The sequence below is a fragment of the Pituophis catenifer genome, unplaced genomic scaffold (assembly GCF_029215685.1).
Source record: "Pituophis catenifer annectens isolate HBS135680 unplaced genomic scaffold, rPitCat1.0.hap2 SCAF_1, whole genome shotgun sequence".
NCBI lineage: Eukaryota > Metazoa > Chordata > Lepidosauria > Squamata > Colubridae > Pituophis > Pituophis catenifer.
Genome location: NW_027256881.1, coordinates 37,554,157 through 37,572,988, shown reverse-complemented (window position 1 = coordinate 37,572,988; position 18,832 = coordinate 37,554,157). Strand labels below are relative to the sequence as shown.

General features: G+C 35.0%; 1 protein-coding gene across 2 annotated transcripts in view; it reads left to right on the top strand.

Annotated features, from left to right (window-relative positions):
* Window positions 1–18,832, top strand: part of SLC8A1 (solute carrier family 8 member A1) — a 257,765-nt gene that overhangs the window by 205,162 nt on the left and 33,771 nt on the right. For both annotated transcript variants that reach the window (XM_070932297.1, XM_070932298.1), the window contains exons 3-7: window positions 8,270–8,376; window positions 12,094–12,114; window positions 14,213–14,230; window positions 16,126–16,140; window positions 18,355–18,423. In XM_070932297.1, coding sequence (XP_070788398.1) covers window positions 8,270–8,376; window positions 12,094–12,114; window positions 14,213–14,230; window positions 16,126–16,140; window positions 18,355–18,423 — 230 coding nt within the window. The remainder of the gene's footprint in view (window positions 1–8,269; window positions 8,377–12,093; window positions 12,115–14,212; window positions 14,231–16,125; window positions 16,141–18,354; window positions 18,424–18,832) is intronic.

The following is an 18,832-nucleotide window of genomic DNA, read 5'->3' as shown; positions in this document are numbered from 1 at the left end:
TCTCTGTTACCTGAAACATTTCATTGGAGGGAACATCTGTAGAGCTAAAATTAAAATAGGCATATACTTACCTTTTCAAGTGGGAGCATTTTGATTGGAAATATAGCTCCATATCTGTGTTATCTCTGAGAAGCCAGTCATATAGACCCCCTGATACCTTGTAATTTTTGTAAATTTTGTAAAACATAGCTATGCTATGAGCAACCTGGTGGGAAAAAAGCATAGAGGGATATTGCATATTTATGTTCAGGTACCAAATGTCTCTTCTGCCTATAATCCAGGGATGAAATGCTCCCGGTTCGGACCAGATCACCTGATCCGATGGCAAAAATCCCTGCCCCTCCCCATGCCCAGCTGAGCCGCCCGATCATCAGAGGCTGTTTTTTTTACTTTAAAAGCATTTTCTCTACAACCTCATCTGCCAAAAAATGCTTTTAAAAGTAAAAAGAAAAAAAGCCTCTGATGATCACGCAGCTCAGCTGGGATCGTCAGAGGCTTCTAAAAGCATTTTTTTCTGCAACCTCAGCCGAAGAGGTTGTAGGGGGGAAAAATGCCTTTAAAAGCCTCTGGCGATCCCAGCTGACTTGCCTGATCATCAGAAGCTTCTAAAAGCTATTGCTGAGCACATTGTAAGCCGCCCTGAGTCTTCGGAGAAGGGCGGCATATAAATCAAATTAAAAAAAAAAAAAAAGCATTTTTTTCTGCAACCTCTTAAGGTTGTAGAAAAAATGCTTTTAAAAGTAAAAAAAAAAAAAAAAAAGTTGGCCACACCTACCCAGTCACATTACCCCCCACCCACCAAGCCACACACACAGAACCGGTAGTAACAAATTTTAGATTTCACCCCTGCTATAATCTCCTATAGTCCAAAGTTCTTAACTGCCCTCAGGAATATCAGATGTTATCACTTGTTAAAAAGTGGGATGGGGGAAGAGGAACCCTTCCTAAAATGTGAGCATTGCAGTGAAAGCTAGTGATGAAACATTTAAACATATATGACTGGGCTGCTACCATGTCACAAATATTTCTGAACTAGAGGCAGTAAGGGTAAGTTGTATGCTAGCACTACATCATCTCCATGTCACCAAAGCGGCAGAAATAAAGATTGAGAAGATATGTACAGGTCAAGTGTTAAACAATGAATCCATTGCCATGTTACTTAAAAGTTTAATTACATTACAATTTAATGGCATAATCTGTGTAAACCCTGATTGGCCATGCTTCTGCTAACTTGTCCTATAGAGGCTCATAATTCTGTACATAATTCTGTACATGTAGAAATGATAACCTCAGTAGTAGAGTAAGAAGACACCTTGTTTTTTTTGTTTTGAACAAAAAGTACAAATGAAATAAGCTCTCCAGCATTAACTGCTTCCTGTCATATCCACTTCATCTCATCTGGTTCAGCTTCCAATTATTAGATCTAACAGATGCCTAACAGCTTGTTACAGTTTAGACACTGGATAAATATACTGACAGTCTCTTCCACATCTGGTTATATTGATCAGATTGTCTCCACTTGAGAGGATACTCCACTTGGGGGGGCGGGGGAAGAGAGTAGAAAATAATTCCTTTAATAGCTGTTTTGGAAATTTACATTGACTTACCAATTTGTTTGTCCAGCATGCTAATCTTTGTGATTTGGTTTAGCAATAAAAATATAGTCTATCCATAAATCAAAAATAGATAGAGAGACAGCCAAAAAAGGAGATTCTTTCATCATGGTTCTTGCTTCCATGTTTTTGTGAATTCATATCTTAATGCATAGGATATTAATTTAAAATTATAGGACTCAGTGAAAAGGATTGATCTTCATCTACTCAACACAAGGTAGCTATGATCCTGCGAGTAAAAAATAAGAAAAAAATTGTCAGAAGCATGATGATCTTATTTTGTTTCCATTCTCAGCAAATCTAATTCCAATATGAGAATTCAGAAAACAGAAGATTAGCACATTTGATGGAGGCTGCATGGATAAAATTGAATGAAATAAATAAATAAATAAATTGAATGAGTAAATAAATAAACAAACAAATTTCTTTTTTGTGATTAGGTATGTTTAAGGCCTAGCATGTGGTAAGAATGTGGTCACTGAATTGAATTCTAGGTCAGATGTATATGCATTACCATCATATAGTAGAGTAGAAAAACAAGTATTTTGTTCATGAAGTGAACAACAGACTGCTTCTTCTATAGAGAAGCAATGTGAAGTAAAAGTGCATTTAAAATATTCATAAATTGTTTTTCTGTTCCTTGAACCTTTGTCATGGTAATTTAAACAGAATACGGATATGAATTCTAAGAAATGCAAAGCAAACCATTGCTTAAAATAAACTCAAACAATATTGAAATTCACCAAAGGCCATCAAAATCCTGACGAAACAAACAACTTTTCCCACTCAGTTAAAACTCAACAGGAATGAATCAGCTTGGCCTTCCTCAGCTGTAAATTCTATATTGGAATCAAAATGTTGACACAGAAAAGTTCTTGATTTCTTTCTCATCTAACTTCTTTTAGGAAATGCAGCTGGGCTTTTAAGGATAAAATAGAGAGAGCTTAATATGTTAGTCTCACTAATAAAGCATCTGTTATGACTTTCCTTTTTAAATTTGAAGAACAAAGCTGGTGATAACTATGGAGATTCTCAGTCATTCAGGTCATGGTTGTCCCAAAGGTGCTTTTTTCAAGAGGCAACTGGACTTTCTTATTTTTCTTTGAAAACGTTTCATTTCTCATCCGAGAAGCTTCTTCAGAGCTGAATAAGGTTCTCGGATGAGAAGCAAAACGTCTTCAAAGAAAAGTCCAGTTGCCTCTTGAAAAAAGCACCCTTGAGACAGACCTGGTGATAGTGGTTGAAAAAACAGAACCATAATCCTTTCACTCACTATCTGCTCTGTTTTCAATGGCATAGAGGAAAATATCTGAATGATGGACTGTTTCATATGAATAGTATACCATGTGAAGCAGTAGCATCTAAATCCTCTTTTATACCATTACACAAATTCTCAAATGGAAAGTCTAATTTCCCATAATGTTTAGCACAGTTCTGTTTGGTTCTAGTCAGATGAGTTTTTGAAGCACCATCAATATTGCTTAACGCCTTGTAAGCCGCCCTGAGTCTCCGGAGAAGGGCGGCATATAAATAAAAAATAAATAAATATATATCTACGAGAACTTTTGAGTCAAAAGAGAATATCCAACTACTTCACAAGAAACGAATCAAGAATCTCTCTATCTCTTCCCCCCCCCCAAAATCCCCACGTCTTCAATTTAGTTCTTTCTAAATATATTGTGTGATCATTTCCAACCACTGTGGCTATATTGTTTGATATATCATGAGAATTGCAGTCCACCAATTCTAGAAAGCAATGGGTTAAGAAAGATTGTACAAGACCATCTGAAATAATGACATTGAAAAATTATGGAGAAATATTATCTTGCCTTTTGAGGCAAGCCACTGTCACAAATATTTTGTACTGAGGTACTATTGGTAGCTTCATAATAATGATAATGGAAGAAGAAAATTACACATTTTGTATTTTCCTATAAAAACATCATTTTATGGTCTGGAAAAAGTGTGAGACAATGGTAGCTTAGTTTTTCCTCTTATTGTTCCTAATTAACAATATGCAGTTGCCTGGAAACAAAATTCAGTAACATGTGCTTATTGTAAGCTATGTGGATAATAGGATGTTCTGCCCCCAATACTTCTATTCCTCTGAATATAGCTGCATTTGTCATTTCTGTCAAGAACATATGTCATCTTTGATTGTACATCAGGATGTGTGTGTGTTGTGTGCTTCTCAGTTTTTTAAATAAAATAATAGTATGCACCAACTGTAGAATTCCTGCACAGCTAAATACGATGTCAAAAATAAAATTAATTAGCAAATTACAAAATAAAATATTTATAAACAAGATCTGTAATACTTCTGTAATACTACCCTGTTTTCCCCAAAATAAGACATCCCCTGATAATAAGCCCAAACGGGCTTTTGAGCACATGGCAATAAGGCCAAGCGCTTATTTCAGGGTTCAAAAAAATATAAGACAGGGTCTTATTTTGGGGAAAACACGGTATCTCACTGGCTAGTTATAATGAGTTGATAAAAGCATTTTAAAAAAAACTTTTATTAATTTTATTTTAAATTTTCACAGTAGGAATATTTTTTTCAGTCCAGGATTAGGGTTAGAATTGTCCTATTTTTAAAAAACCTGTAAGATTGCAATGTTGCTGATTATTCTTCCCCTCCTGTTGATACTGCTTGTTCAGATTATAACAAAAAACAGCAATGCAAAAAGTAAGCTTTTCTCTGGACTTTCCAACGTGACTTGGAATTGTCAGGCATCAAAACTTCCCAAGCATCTAATCTACCACTGACCTACAGTCTTTTCCATAAACACATACCAGAAGAAGCATTAAAACATTAGTTATAGATTTGTCATCAAGCATCATCTAAAATTCTTCCTGCCAAAATCTCTTTGGAGAAAAGGATAGTATTTGTGATTTAGGCAAAATAATGTGAATCAATAGTTCTGACCAATATTTATCATTCAGTTCTGACTAGCTCTCAGTATTCCTTTGAAGAATTCCACTGGAGACACAAATATCAAACTGTACATCTGATTAAGAGAGATTAGTAAGAGAGGCACCCTACAGATTCTTATCTGTCTTTAATAATCCACATATGTTCCATATGTCATCTCTTTAGGATGTACCTCCCTATTTCTACTTCTCATTCCATAAACCGCCTCCAGTTCAGAAATTAGATCAAGCATCCCTAATGATTTAATGATAACTGAAATCTTCCCTGGATGAAAAGGAAACAAATTAATCATTGTTTACGAAAGAAAAAAAAACTGTTTTTCTGCAAATTTTCTTTCTTGCCATTTTCCTGTTGCCAGGAAAAGAAACATCCATCCTTTGGCATTTCCAAGTGTGAAAAGTCTGACTGAGAATACACAGAATTCTATGGATGCTTGTTGAAAAGCATTATCTTTTTATAGAGGATACTTTTTATAGAGAATACTTAATGCCCAGATTTCGTGGATAGATGTGATATCATCCATCTGTTCTTTTGTGCTGTTTTACTTAATATTATGGGTCCCCCTACTTAAACATATCCTAGCCTAACTTCAGGAGTTTAGAAACAGCAGCTTTTATTTACTTCAGCTTCCAGATGTCTTTTGTAGTTTGATGAATTTATCAAGCAAGGTCACTAACATCTATCATTTCCAACAACCCTCAGGCTGGACTATGCTGTTCCACTGCTTTGTGTTACCACAACATGGAAATCAGTGCAAAGTGTATTTGTAAAAAAAAAAGAGAAAGAAAGAAAACAAAGCAAAACAAAACTGAAAACTAGCATTCCTGGTTCAAAGGACTGTTCAATCACAATCTAAAGTATTAACAAGACAAACATAGAAAGCTGCCTTATACCAAATCACTCCATTGGTTTGTATAACCCACTGCTATTTATGTTGTCTATGAATACTTTTAGAAGATCTCAAGATAAGATCTTTTCACATTATGATAGGACTTTCTGTATAAAAAATATGTGTTACATCACTGTGCAGTGCCTCCCTCCCTAGAACAAGTAAGAAGGTGGAACCCGAAAGAGACAATAGAAGATAAGTGTAAATTTCTTAGGTGGTCCAAACTTACGTTTTAAATATCATTGTATTGAAATCAGATTACATATGTCAGCAATCCTCTTCTCTACCACACTGTTTTTGGATAATCACAAAATGTACCTGGGATTGTTTCATATCAAAAGAAATGAATCCCATTTTCACAATGTATTTATAAGCTTTCATCTGGATTCACCCACATATGTAAGCATATTCATATGTATGCAATTTAGAAGTTAATAGCATAAGCTAAAATTGGAATGGTGAAATACCATGCCATGTTGCTCTGAAAGAAATTAGTAATATACTCTGAATGTTTCAAGATAACTCCATGGCATGATCTACAGTAGACTGTCAAACGGGGGGGGGGGGGAGAGGGGAGGGGGACCCTTCGATATATAGAGCCCTAAGATCTGGGTAAGTGACAGAGCAATTGATGAATGGACAAGCTGATTGATTTGAGGGAACTGAATTTGAGCATTGAAATTCTCTCTCTCTCTCTCTCTCTCTCTCTCTCTCTCTCTCTCTCTCTCTCTCTCTCTCTCTCTGTGTGTGTGTGTGTGTGTGTGTGTGTGTGTGTGTGTGTGAATGTTTTTGAAATGAATGTCTTGTTTTCCATTCTTGTTTTATTGTAAATATATTTGGTTTTCTAACTTATTAATGATACTGCTTTTTGTTGGGGTGTGGGGTTTTTTTTTTTTGGTTTCCTGTAGAATAAATTTAATGATTTAACATGTTAAACCTTTGCAATTTCAACATGATGTACAAATCTAGCAAATAAGCTTAGTTTTCTCAAGGAACAAAGTAAGGTAACTTTTCATCTGTGGTGTGTTTACGGGTTTTACTTTTCCCAGTCTTAGCAAATGTATTAAAATTGAAGAGTCATTCACTATTATTTCTATTCAGCACTGCTCATTGTACATATGATAATTTTCTTAGGGATATACATTATAATCCAAGGTAGTAATGGCTAAAACATGCAGCTCCATATACAAACATTTCTGTTTCTGTAAACCTTTCAAATGGATGCTAAATATAAACAACAGATATTAATTCTGTATGTGGTAGCATACAGTTATGGGGCATATAATAACGTGTCCTTTGCATCCTCGTGTACAATATTTGAACGTGAAGTGTCAGAACTGATTAGTTTAGACTAAAAGAATCACATTTACACATGTAGAATCCAAGACTAATAGCATTTCAACCAGTAAATAAAAGCAGATGCAAATAAATTTGATATAGTATTGCATATGCCCACAAAAATAAAAAATATAACTCAGAGAAAATAAACACAAAAGGTATTTCATAGCTGCAAGAAGCTAATTCTAATTAGGAAAGCTATGGTAAAAGGAATGGGACCAAATGGGTGTTGAGGGAGGAGGACAGATAGGGCTTTTAGTAAAGGTTGGTATCCTGTAAGACAGCTTTGGATCTGTAGGGGTCTGCTGCTTTTCTACTGCTCTGTTGGTGTTGTTGAGAAGTCATGTTTGAAGACTGTCATTCTTCTGTATGGTTCCAGACACAAAAGATCCTTTGGTCTTTTACCATAAAGGGTAAAACTCAGCTCCCTTTTCAACACTAGTTTTCTTCTGGTTTTCCTTCATAGGTACAACTATCTGTCTGTTTGCATGTATTTCTGTGTTTACCAGAATTCTGTGTCTATTTACCTGGGAGTAATTTCATTCATAATTGGGAGATTTACTTCTAAGAAAAGATACACAGCCTTTTGGGCCAGGTGAACACTCTCATGAGCACTTACGTGATTGTGAGGCTCATGGAAATCAAACTCTAACCTCTAAGTGGACGTTTTTAGGCATGCATGCACTTGGTTTACTTCCAGCAAATAGGTTGTAGAGCTGTCAGGCAAAGCCCAACCGTTCAATATTATTTCCAACATAACCCATTTTAATCTAAAAAGAAAAATAATAGAAGTAATGTATTCCTAATAAAATGCTCTGTAAGAAGAGACATTTGTGCAGTAAATGTCTGCCTGGAAGCATCTTTGGTTAAAGCAAGGATCTCATATTACCAAAAATGCTTTTAGAATAGCATTTTGACTATTTGTGATATAAAGATATTACAGGATTATTTATTTTATTTATTGATAATACAGTAGCACAGATTTACAGTTCTTGTCCCATAGTTTAAAAATCATTAGGAAAATATAGGTTAGCATTGGCCATCAGGATTAGATTATTTTAATAATAGTTATTATTATTAAATAATAATAGTTATTCTTTCTTCTTAAAACAATTAAGAATCTCTAATACCATTCTAAGATTTTCATTAATGTACAATTCCCAAACCAGGTCAGTTAAATTGGCTTTTGACTAACATGACCAACTTATTGTGTCAACATGTCCTAGAATGAGAGAATAAACAGTATGCTTGCACAGACTTGATTACATTTTTCATGCAAATGTAGCCTTCACAAAGACAATTGTGATCTTAGACAATTTTGTAAACATTATCATAGAAACATTTTATCTTAGGTTCACAGCATTGTAAAATATCCTTTAATTTCTTTAATTTTTTTTCCTTTCCTCTTACAGCTTTGTCCTTTCTCTACATTTGCTGTCTTCCCATTTTCTTCTTCCTCCCTTATTCTCGAATCTCTATTCTTCTCTGTTGCAGCAAAACGATATCTATCAAAGTAATTGATGATGAGGAGTATGAGAAAAACAAGACCTTCTACGTTGAAATTTGGGAGCCCCGTCTGGTGGAGATGAGTGAAAAGAAAGGTGGGGGATCGGCTATATAGGGCTGAGCCCTACCTGAATGCACCTGTCTTGATCACTCATGGATGCCTGGCACATCCCAATTCATAGATTGTCAAAACACACATTCCCATTATCTATGTAAAAGGGCAGAGAGCTGAGTCACTGACCAGAAGTGTCATTATTAGGGTATCCTAAATTCCATTAGCTGTCAAATTTAGGCATAGTTTTAGCCAGAGAGGAATCTAATTAAATTATCATATTCTCTGTCATACAAGACTATCATTATCTAATCTACCTTTTACATTGCTTCAAGTACAATTTGAACAAAAACTGCTTTTGACTCAGTGCCATGTAGTGGAAAGAAAACTATGCGAAAGGATCAGATTCAAATTGCTCTTCTACAGAGTAAACTTTGGCAAGTAAGGTTAGATCCTTCTTTTTGTCTTCATTCAAAGAAGGCCAAACATACATTGAGTATGGGAGAGATAGGTATGCTTTCAGGTGCTGTAATGCCTTCAAATATACTACAGGCAAAGTCTGCCTCTCGGTTTGATGCATACAATAGCCACGTATTCATTGTTCATAAAATGCCTGCCTGAAAAAGAGTGTGTCTCATGTGAAATTACTTCATAAGATAATTGTAATAAAATATGTTCATTAGCTATTGAGATACAGTGAATAGGTCTGAAGCAAATGAATGGTCAAAAGCAAATCCATTGTCTTTCAAAGCAATTTAACAATGCCACGCTTGCTTTTCATGCCCATAGCAATACAGTTCCAGTATTAAATTCTTTAGGATCTACTTAATTATATTGATCACTAAGAAAGTTTCCAGAACCGAGGCTTTCTGCTCTCTTACATACATAAAAATAGGGATGTGTGGGTCAGAGTTCCCCCCATTATCATCACCATCAACCACCATCACAGCTGGGTCAAACTTAAAGCATGTGTGTGCGTGTGTGTAACACCAACCATTTGTTTTGCCTTTGTCTTGTGTTCCCACAGGAAATACATTACCCTTAGAATACTTGACCGTGAGGAATATGAGAAAGAGTGCAGTTTCTTCCTTGTGCTTGAGGAACCAATATGGATACGAAGAAGAATGAAAGGTGTGAGAGTAAACCCAGGCACCTTACAAGAAACTGGGACCATTCCCTATGTGTGTCTCCCTCCTCTCACAACTTTCTTACTCAGCTTCCACTTAATGTGTCATGACCTCTGTCAAGCTTAGCAGTTTTAATTTTGCATCTATCTCTTTCTCTTTTTTAAAAAAATAATTCTTGATAATTATTATGATCCACTTAAACATACCATATAAATTATTTATATAATACATCCTGTGATATGGATGCAATAAAATCCAAATATTATGACCACTGCAGTTTTGTTTCTCAAAGGGCAGATTTTTTAGCATCCTTTTAATTATTCCCCCAAATTATATCTCATTTGCAAACAATAGACTATAATATCCATGCATAATGAAATAGTTGTATCATATGCTATACTCAGTAGACTTGTACCTTTATTTCAGGTTTGTGCACACCTATACATCTATAAGTCTGTTCCAGTCTCCTCTCAAGGATATTTCCTCATTAAATATTTAGGGTTTTTTCCTAAAAATATAAATTTCTCCTAATATTCTGGAAATAAAGAGAATTCAATGCAATTTTAAAAATTGCACAACAATTTAATATTATTAAGGTATTGATTTTATTTATTTATCTGAAGCACTCCTAGTCTACATTTCAATTACAAAGTCTCCCAGAGGACTTTACAGATCAATCAAACCAGCTGGTTTCATATTGAATATGTTTGACTGATTCCAAGGCTCTTCCCCCCCCCCCAGCCCCCCACAAATTTTCTCCTTGTCCTTGAGGTGAATGAATTCTTACTCAATTTTTCATTGAAGCTCAGTGTTAACAGATGAAATATAGAACCCAGCTCAAAACAAATTTTAATATGGAGCCTAGATACATTGTGTAATTTAACAGAAGTTGCATGACGGTCCTCTCAGAACAGGCCATGGTGGAAAGGAGAGTAATGACTGCTGTACCAACCGATGTATTTATCTTTAACTTATATCATTTGATATTGTGTTTTAAATATTTTCTTTCCCCATTGTCCATTCCTTGAGAACTGCAATTCACTATACATTTGATGCAGATATCCTGTAAACACTTCACACTTAATGTGAGTGTATAAGACAGATGTATACATTTATTTTCACTCTTTGCCCACTTAGCTAAATTGACAGAAGCCAACTGAGTTGCCCGATATCTTAACTTGTGGGTAGATAAAAATAGTGAAATAGATATGTCCAATCTATCTGTAGTATTACAAGGAAGACTATGCCACAAGTATGCCCCAGTTTATATATTGATGTGCAACATAGATTTCTCATCAAGTGATGTTTATTCAAAGAAACCTATGTAACTGTAACTGGATCTTTTTGCATAAGTTTTTTTTAAATAAAAATATTCTGCAGAATAATAAACTCTAGAGGTAAATACAATGAGCAAAATGCAGATTTAAAAAATGTTGAGACTGGTTGCTGAACAAACATTTAATGCTAAGAACAAAAAAAAATGTGCTAAATGCTCCCCAAATATCCCTTTCATATTTTGCAAGAAATCAATTTCTTCTTTTAAAAATCATATTTTAAATGAATAAAAGCAAAAGTTATCTTCTTTTGGCTAAGGAACATAGCTATCTATATGTAATATTCATAATACATTCTAAAGAATTGGGCTTGCAGTTTCCAGATTAAATGGAAGCATTGATGCTGAAAATTCAATAGGTTCTCTGTACAAAATGCATCTTAAATTATGGAATAGATCTCCCTCGAATAGTTTGAAAAGCTTCCAGGAGATCTGCAAGCTCTCTTGAGCAGGAGTCAGTTCGGTCTTACTCACAAGGCAGCTGAGATTTGAAAGACTTGAAGGCTAGAAGATTTAATCCAGCCTTATTTTTGAAAAACTTCTTTACCTGTCACATTACAATGCCAAACAGAGTTGTGCTTGATTAAGAAAATAGCTCATTACATTCCTAGTGCAATTCTCCAACTGTAGCTGTGTCCTTAGGCTGAAGCCTTTATCTTCTGAACTAAAGCTACCAGATCTAGGCTTCAAAAATCCAGACCATTAAATGGCAATAAATCACTATAGAGAAGCCTAGCTAATTCTACTTAATTTGGATTTTTCAACCACATATATTAGCCCTGTTCATTACAACCAAAGGCTTCCCCTTGTTAATGCAAGATGCACCCTTGTGCCAAGAAAGGATCAAGGTATATATAGAGTGTTATAATTCCAGGCATAGGAATGATTTGGTTGCCCTTTTTTTTTAAAGAAAAAAAAAGGCAAATGCTCACGCATATCCATTGTGACATATTATTTCCTCAATCTCTGGCAGAGCTGTCAATGAAGCAAAATTAAGGTCTTTACATATATCCAAGAATATGATCTAAAAGTTGGGAACCTTGATTGAATTAAAGATTTGTCAGTTACACAAAACGTTACAGTGCATTTAATATTTTCCCACAATTTCACAGCTTATTCCCATGAAACGTGTCTTTTCCATTATTCTCATGCTATTTTTCTTTGTAGTAATGGTATCCTGCAGCTTTGCAGCTCTACGTTTTCTGGCCTCCTGGATCTGAGGCTTTTTTGTGGATGTCTTCTTTCCTTTCATTGCTCATTTTTTTTCTTCTGTATTTGTCCTTCTGTGTCTTCTCCACAGCCCTGTTGTTGAATGAGCTTGGTAAGCACTGCATTTCTTGTATTTCTTTTCCATATGGGGGAGTCAATCAATGTATTTTATGTAAATTATTTTTTCAATTTATTTCATGCTTTATTTTTCTCAAAAGATTCAAGGAAGCTGTCCTACTAAAGATTATTAAAAACAATTTATGTCAGTCATTGAATGTCAATTTGTGCTTAAATTCATTCTCCATATATACTGGCTTGAAAATGATCCTTCAGATTCAGTGTGCCTTTGACCAAAATCAAGGTAGGAAAGAACTAATAAAAAAATAGAAGATACTACATGATATTTGACCATAAATTCTTACCCCAAAGCTTTTTACCAGACCGTAAATTAATCAGGTTAAGATTCACATTGTATTCAGTCTTTCTTTTGGTACGTTAATGAACAGCAAATATCTCTTTTTATTTGTCTTATGGTTTGCAGCATGACATAATAGGTTCCTTTTTAAGCATTCCCTTTAAAATTGCTTTCGCCAGCTTAGTGTCAATATTTTGGACTACAACTTCCATGCTTTTTAACCAGATATCCTTGTTTATCCATGGCTATGTTGCAATCCTTGATGGCACTAGAGGGCATTTAAACAATAACAATTTCTGTACTTTTTTTCAAGGAAAAGTCATTTCTGCATGTCTTTGGGATCTGCTGTACAAATAGCTCAAAAGAAAATTACTTTTTTTAAAATGATCAGACAGTTATTTGTTTTGGTAAATGAAAATGAGAAATTCTGATCTCTTCGGGATATTTGCAACTGGACCTCAAGTATTTTCACATTCTAAATTCCACTTTTCAGAAACAATTTGGTCTTCTTAGACAACCTCGTAAAGGACGCACATTTTATCATGAAGTGTTCCTATATTCAGCCAAAATAAATGAAACTTGACAAAAACAGCTCTCATCCATCCCTGTGACATTCACATAGGATAGATTTCCACACAATTCTAGCTTTCTTCATAAATAAACTTTCAACACATTGAGACAAAGAATAAACCAGGTTTTATTTGGAAACCTAGGCTCATTCAATATGTACAACTTTCTTATACCAGCCTTCTCCAAGCTGCCAGCCTTCAGTTATATATAAAACCAATAGCCATAAATCCATTTTGGCTGGCAATTACAAGAGCTAAGTCCAACACAAAATGGACAGGTACAGTTGAGAAAGGCAATCTTACAACCCTAGCACAGTCAGGATATTTTCCTGAGTTTATGTATCACAGGCCTGTTCTTTTACTGTGTTGGAGTCAGATCACGTATTTGTTCTCTTGAGAGGGAACAACAAAAGTAGGCCTCAGACATGCATAGCCATCCCAGAAGGAGCTGCTTCATACAGTTGAATGGACATTATGACAACTGAATGTGAAGGAATCAAGAAAGTTTGGCATAATGCTTTAGGAAAATTGGAATATGTAACAGATGGTATATTATTAAATGTTAACATCTGATCATATGGAGGCTTTTAGACATATTCTATATTTTATCCCCACTGCCTGAGATCCTTTTTATTTTGAGATCTCAGGACAGGCTTCTGCACCCAACATCCTCTAGGTGTACTGGATTGTAGCATCACCTCCAAACAGGACACTGGCTGCAGGGGACGTGAACTGATGTCTAGCACATTTGGAGGGTATCAGAGTGATCTTGGAATTAGGTCTGGGATCTTTTGCATAAAGAATATGTATTTCCTGCTAATAAAATGCTTCTCCGTGAACTTTTTAAAACAACCAAGGAAGCATTTTCCAAATGCAATATACAGTATTTTTGTTTCAAATTTGATGATTATAGTCTCAACACATTTGAAGAAAAACAAGTTAGAGAAGATTATTCTCTTAATTTCTAATGTTGCCTTTAACTATGTATTTCAACCAATTATGATTGACAAGGTATGATTTCCTATTTTTCATTTGATGTTCATATTTGAGAAATTTAGATAATCTTTTAATTGACAATCCATTCAGATAAACATACACTCTGATCATATTCCTACTGGGAAATATGTAGTTCATATTAAGAGCAAAGCTTCAATGATCTAAGTAATGCACAATGCAACAATATATTAATTTCCTTTCTTTTTCTCTCTGTTTTGGCGTTCCTTTAGGTGGCTTCACAATTACAGGTATGGATTTTCAATTATCTTTCTGTTCAAAGATACAATTCCAGTTTTATATAGCTGATCTTTTTTTTACTATTATACCTAGCTATCAGTTATTTGCTAGCAATGTATATTATATGCCCCCCCAAAACTAGTGGTTTGTGATGGTCAAAATGTTGGGCTTCAACCAAAGAGTATTAAATTTAAGCCTACTTTCAGCTATCAATGCTCAATGAGTGACTTTGGGCTAATCACTCTTAACTACCTCACAATATTGTTGGGGGGCAAAGGGAAAGAATCGAGGAAATACCATGAACAGTTAGTTCTCACTTATTGACTGTCTCATGCAGCAGACATTTGGAGTTATGACAGTGCTTTAAAAAATGTTCTGACCTATCCTCGTATTTGTAACCATTGCAGCATACCACAATCATATGATCACCATTCACATGCTTCACAACTAGTGTGCACTTTCACTTGTAACAAGCAGAGTCAATATAGAAGGTGGAAGTAAAATCATAATTTCCAGTCACATGATTTTTCACGTAGCAACCACATTGCTTCTCTTAGCAACTGAAGGGGAAGTAAGGTTATGAGCCCCATTGTTGTCAAGTTATTTTTCAGCTCAGCATACAAGTTGCTGATCTCACTTATGGTCACTAAGCAAAGACTACCTGTATTTTACTTTGTACTCTTTGTGGAATAATGAGATATACATCAAACAAATATAAAATATAAAAAGTGGCTAGCAATCAAAGTTGAGAGAATTGTTGCCCCGATTGCCTTATCTGTAGGCTTTGGATGGATTTCTGGTTGGCCACTGTTTATAAAACACAGATTGAATAGAATAGAATAGAATAGAATAGAATAGAATAGAATAGAATAGAATAGAATAGAATAGAATAGAATAGAATAGAATAGAATAGAATAGAATAACTTTATTGTCACTTTGAATGTACACTAATCGGCATACATTAAAATGAAATTTCGTTGCATACAGCTCTCCAAAGGTCATCATCTCCAATATACACTACATAAACATGACAAAATAAATAAGTACAAAATTATTCATATACCTACATATATTATATGACACAGAGAAACAACACAGTCTAGTCCGAATGTATACATGACGAGAAAAATGAATCTTGTGAGTTGACTGGAGGGATGGCATAGGAAACAAAGCTGTTACAGAATCTGGTAGTTCTGCTAGAAATACTTCGAAATCTCCTCCCAGAGGGGAGCAACAGAAACAACTGGAACTCTGTTTTGGTATTAAGAAAACTAGTTTATTCTCTGATCTTTCAAAGATTAATATATAGCAAGATTTCCAAAACTGTTGCAGTTCTCCTTGGGGGCCCAAGTGCAAACTAGTTGCTCCCCAGACTAGTTAATCAACTCTACTACTACTCTACTATCACCCTTCACAAAAAGTTAAAAGATGTATTTTGTAACATCAGACAAACCTATCTATGACATAGGAAGAAAGCTGAACTAGCCCACCAAGGACTCCTGTTGTGAGAGTCCTATTAGAATGTATGAGGACGTGTTCATTTCCTTGGAGGTTGCATAAAACAGTCTCCTTATTACTTTTTGTGTTTTGGACAAAATGTTATAATATTCTGCATTTCAATCTACTTAGGTTTAAAATATTATGAGCTTTTATTTTGGACAAAAGGAAGAGTATATAACTGATTGTAGGATTGGAGTGGATCTTGCATACCTGGCTTCAGAAGCATCACAGGTCCTTTTGCAACTCTGGAAGAAAGCAAAAAAGCTTTTATAGATTAGAAATATACAGCCATCATATTAGAGCTATAGTGAATGTAGATTCAACCAACAGATGTATTGGAAGTTGTCATTCTACATTATGTTTGTTAACATCTTGGCTTGTTCTTGTCATTGCTTTTATAATTAAGGGAAATCTTTGAATGGTAAGACATCTTAATTTCTTTTATATCCACATTCTAAGTAACTAGCACTTTTTGATTATGAGTTCATTCTCACAAACCTAACATCACATGTTTCATGCTAATAAGCTTATATTTAAAAAAAAAAACACAATTATTTTCTAAAAATTACTTGAAGGCTTAACTTGAGAAACTAGATGATGATGTGTTTTAAGATACTTCCAATCTGTTGACAACAAAGCTCCAAATATTACAACCAGCAAAATATGGTGGCTGAAGTTCCTAAGGTTTCTTCAAAGTGCTTGGTACCAAATTATCTTCAGCTGTATTTTTCATTACATTTTATTTTTTAGAAAATCTATGCAAAGTTAAAACATTTTAATCATCCAGATTTCTTTTGTTAACGTTTTAAGTAAATAAAATAAGGATCCCACTATTCTGCTGCAACATGTACTCATCACAGCTGTAGGAGAATTTAAATGCAAGACACAGAAATAGACCATCTGAAACTTCCTATGTTCCAGTAGACAGAAAACACATACAGACTCAAATTGAGTGACCCCTAGCCTGACTTTGGGCTAATCACTCTCTGTCAGCCCAACCTACTTCACAGGGTTGTTGTTGTAGGGAAAAAGGAGGAGGGAGTTAGGTATGTCCACCACCTTGAGTTATTTATAAAAATCATAAAGGCAGGGAGAAAATAAATAAATCCCTTGCTTTTCCTAGAAGTTGTTATGCAAATGAGGCAGAGAAAAGAAAACTGGATATACCTTTAAAAAGGATGGGATAAAAATATGAATAGATACTTAAATAGCAATATCAGCTGCCCAGCTAGTTCCTGGAATAAATTGTCATTCATCTTATATCTTACATGCCATTGACAAAGCACTTAATTCTAATTGGGGTAAATGATAAATTGCTGTTGAGTTCTATAAGGAATCATTTGCAAGGATGCTCACGGACTCCATACTCAGCTAGGCTGAGCTCTGAATTAATGATAGGTTTTCTGTAAAAATGTTGCTGATGCAACTAATTGTGATGCAGAGAAAATATGCAAATGTAGCAGGAAAAAAATAATCAAATATCTGCTTTGTCTTTAAAAATCCTTCTCTTGAGACCAAGAGGGGGGAAAGTTTGCAACATCCGGTAAAAGTCATTATTTGTCCAAAATATACTGTATCATTTGTATAATCATTGATATGAAACACATAAATATTATTATGAAAAATCTTTTTACCAAATGATAATTGAAAACAAATTTATGTGGAGAGACGACTATCAGAAATATTAAGGCACATATACATTGGTTTGGAAATATCAAATCTAATGTAGGTTGAACACATATTCTCTCAAACCGTGCCACAACTCTTTAAACCAATTTGACTTCTTTTTGAGTTTCTGTCACCATCTTTTCTAGAATTTTAACTCTCAGCACTACTGCAAAGTGGATTTTTTCTGTTGATCCTTATCAATAAAACTTAACAAAGAAACAGCTTTATTCATATCATTGAAGGAGCCTTACTTTCCCATCACTGTACTTCTACTGTGTTGGGCAGTAAAGACACTTTTTACATCCTCTTCATTTTTACAAGGACTGATGAAACACTTAACAGATAGCAAGGCTTCTTGACATGTCATACCAAGCCCTAAAAGGTTTTGGCTTAGCAACATAAGCACTCATTCACGAGTGGGCGTAGTGAAAGAGTCCTGTGTAAAAACAGGAATCAGGTTTTATCCATCTGCAGAACAAAGTATTTAGTAAAGTAAAATCAAATCAAGACTGTTTTCTGATTCTTTATGATACAAAGAATATGTCAGGGTGCCATGTTCACATGTCATAGATTTCATAACCAATTATAGTTGTGAACTCATTGGGAGATTACTAATCGAAAAAAACTAGTACCTCATTCTTTGTTTCTGAAAATGTTAGAAGGCAAAAAAAATGTGTAACTTGCAGTCTTCTGTATGGTAAACGATTCCAATTACCATTATCCAGAGTAGCCATGCTGGTTGTCTCAGATGGAAGTTTGAGTTCCATAGCATGAGTTATTTCACAGATTTTCCAGAAGGTCTGTAGTGAGCATTTATACTTGTCATAACCCTGAGTGAAATAGAAATTACAGTTCACTATCTTGTAGATTTCTCACTTTTAACAGACTCTAACTCCACAAAGTATTAAAACCACTATTGAAATCCAGTTCAGCCCATTGACATTAATTATTTTTGCCATTTTGTCAGGCAAGCCTGTCTTCAGGAAAGTTCATGCTAGAGACCATCCCCTTCCTTCTACTGTAATCAACATTCAAGGTATTCCAGTGTGCTAGGCTCCCAGTCCAACAGATAATGTGAAACCAATAACTCACATGCATTATTGTGGGATACAGGGAAGGTGTATTTAAGGTGGGAAAGGAAATAGCACTTAGACTTAGCACTTAGACTTACAGTATATACCACTTTACAGTGCTTTACAACCCTCTCTAAGTGGTTTACAGAGTCAGCATATTGCCCCCAACAATTTGGGTTCTCATTTTACCCACCTCGGAAGGATGGAAGGCTGAGTCAACCTTGAGCCTGGTAAGATTTGAACTGCTAAATTGCAGTCAGCTGGCAGTCAGCTGAAGTAGCCTGCAGTACTGCACCCTAACCACTGCCCCAACGTGGCTCGTATGTGGGATTTGATTTTTTTTTTTTTGGCTTTAATTTATATGCCACCCTT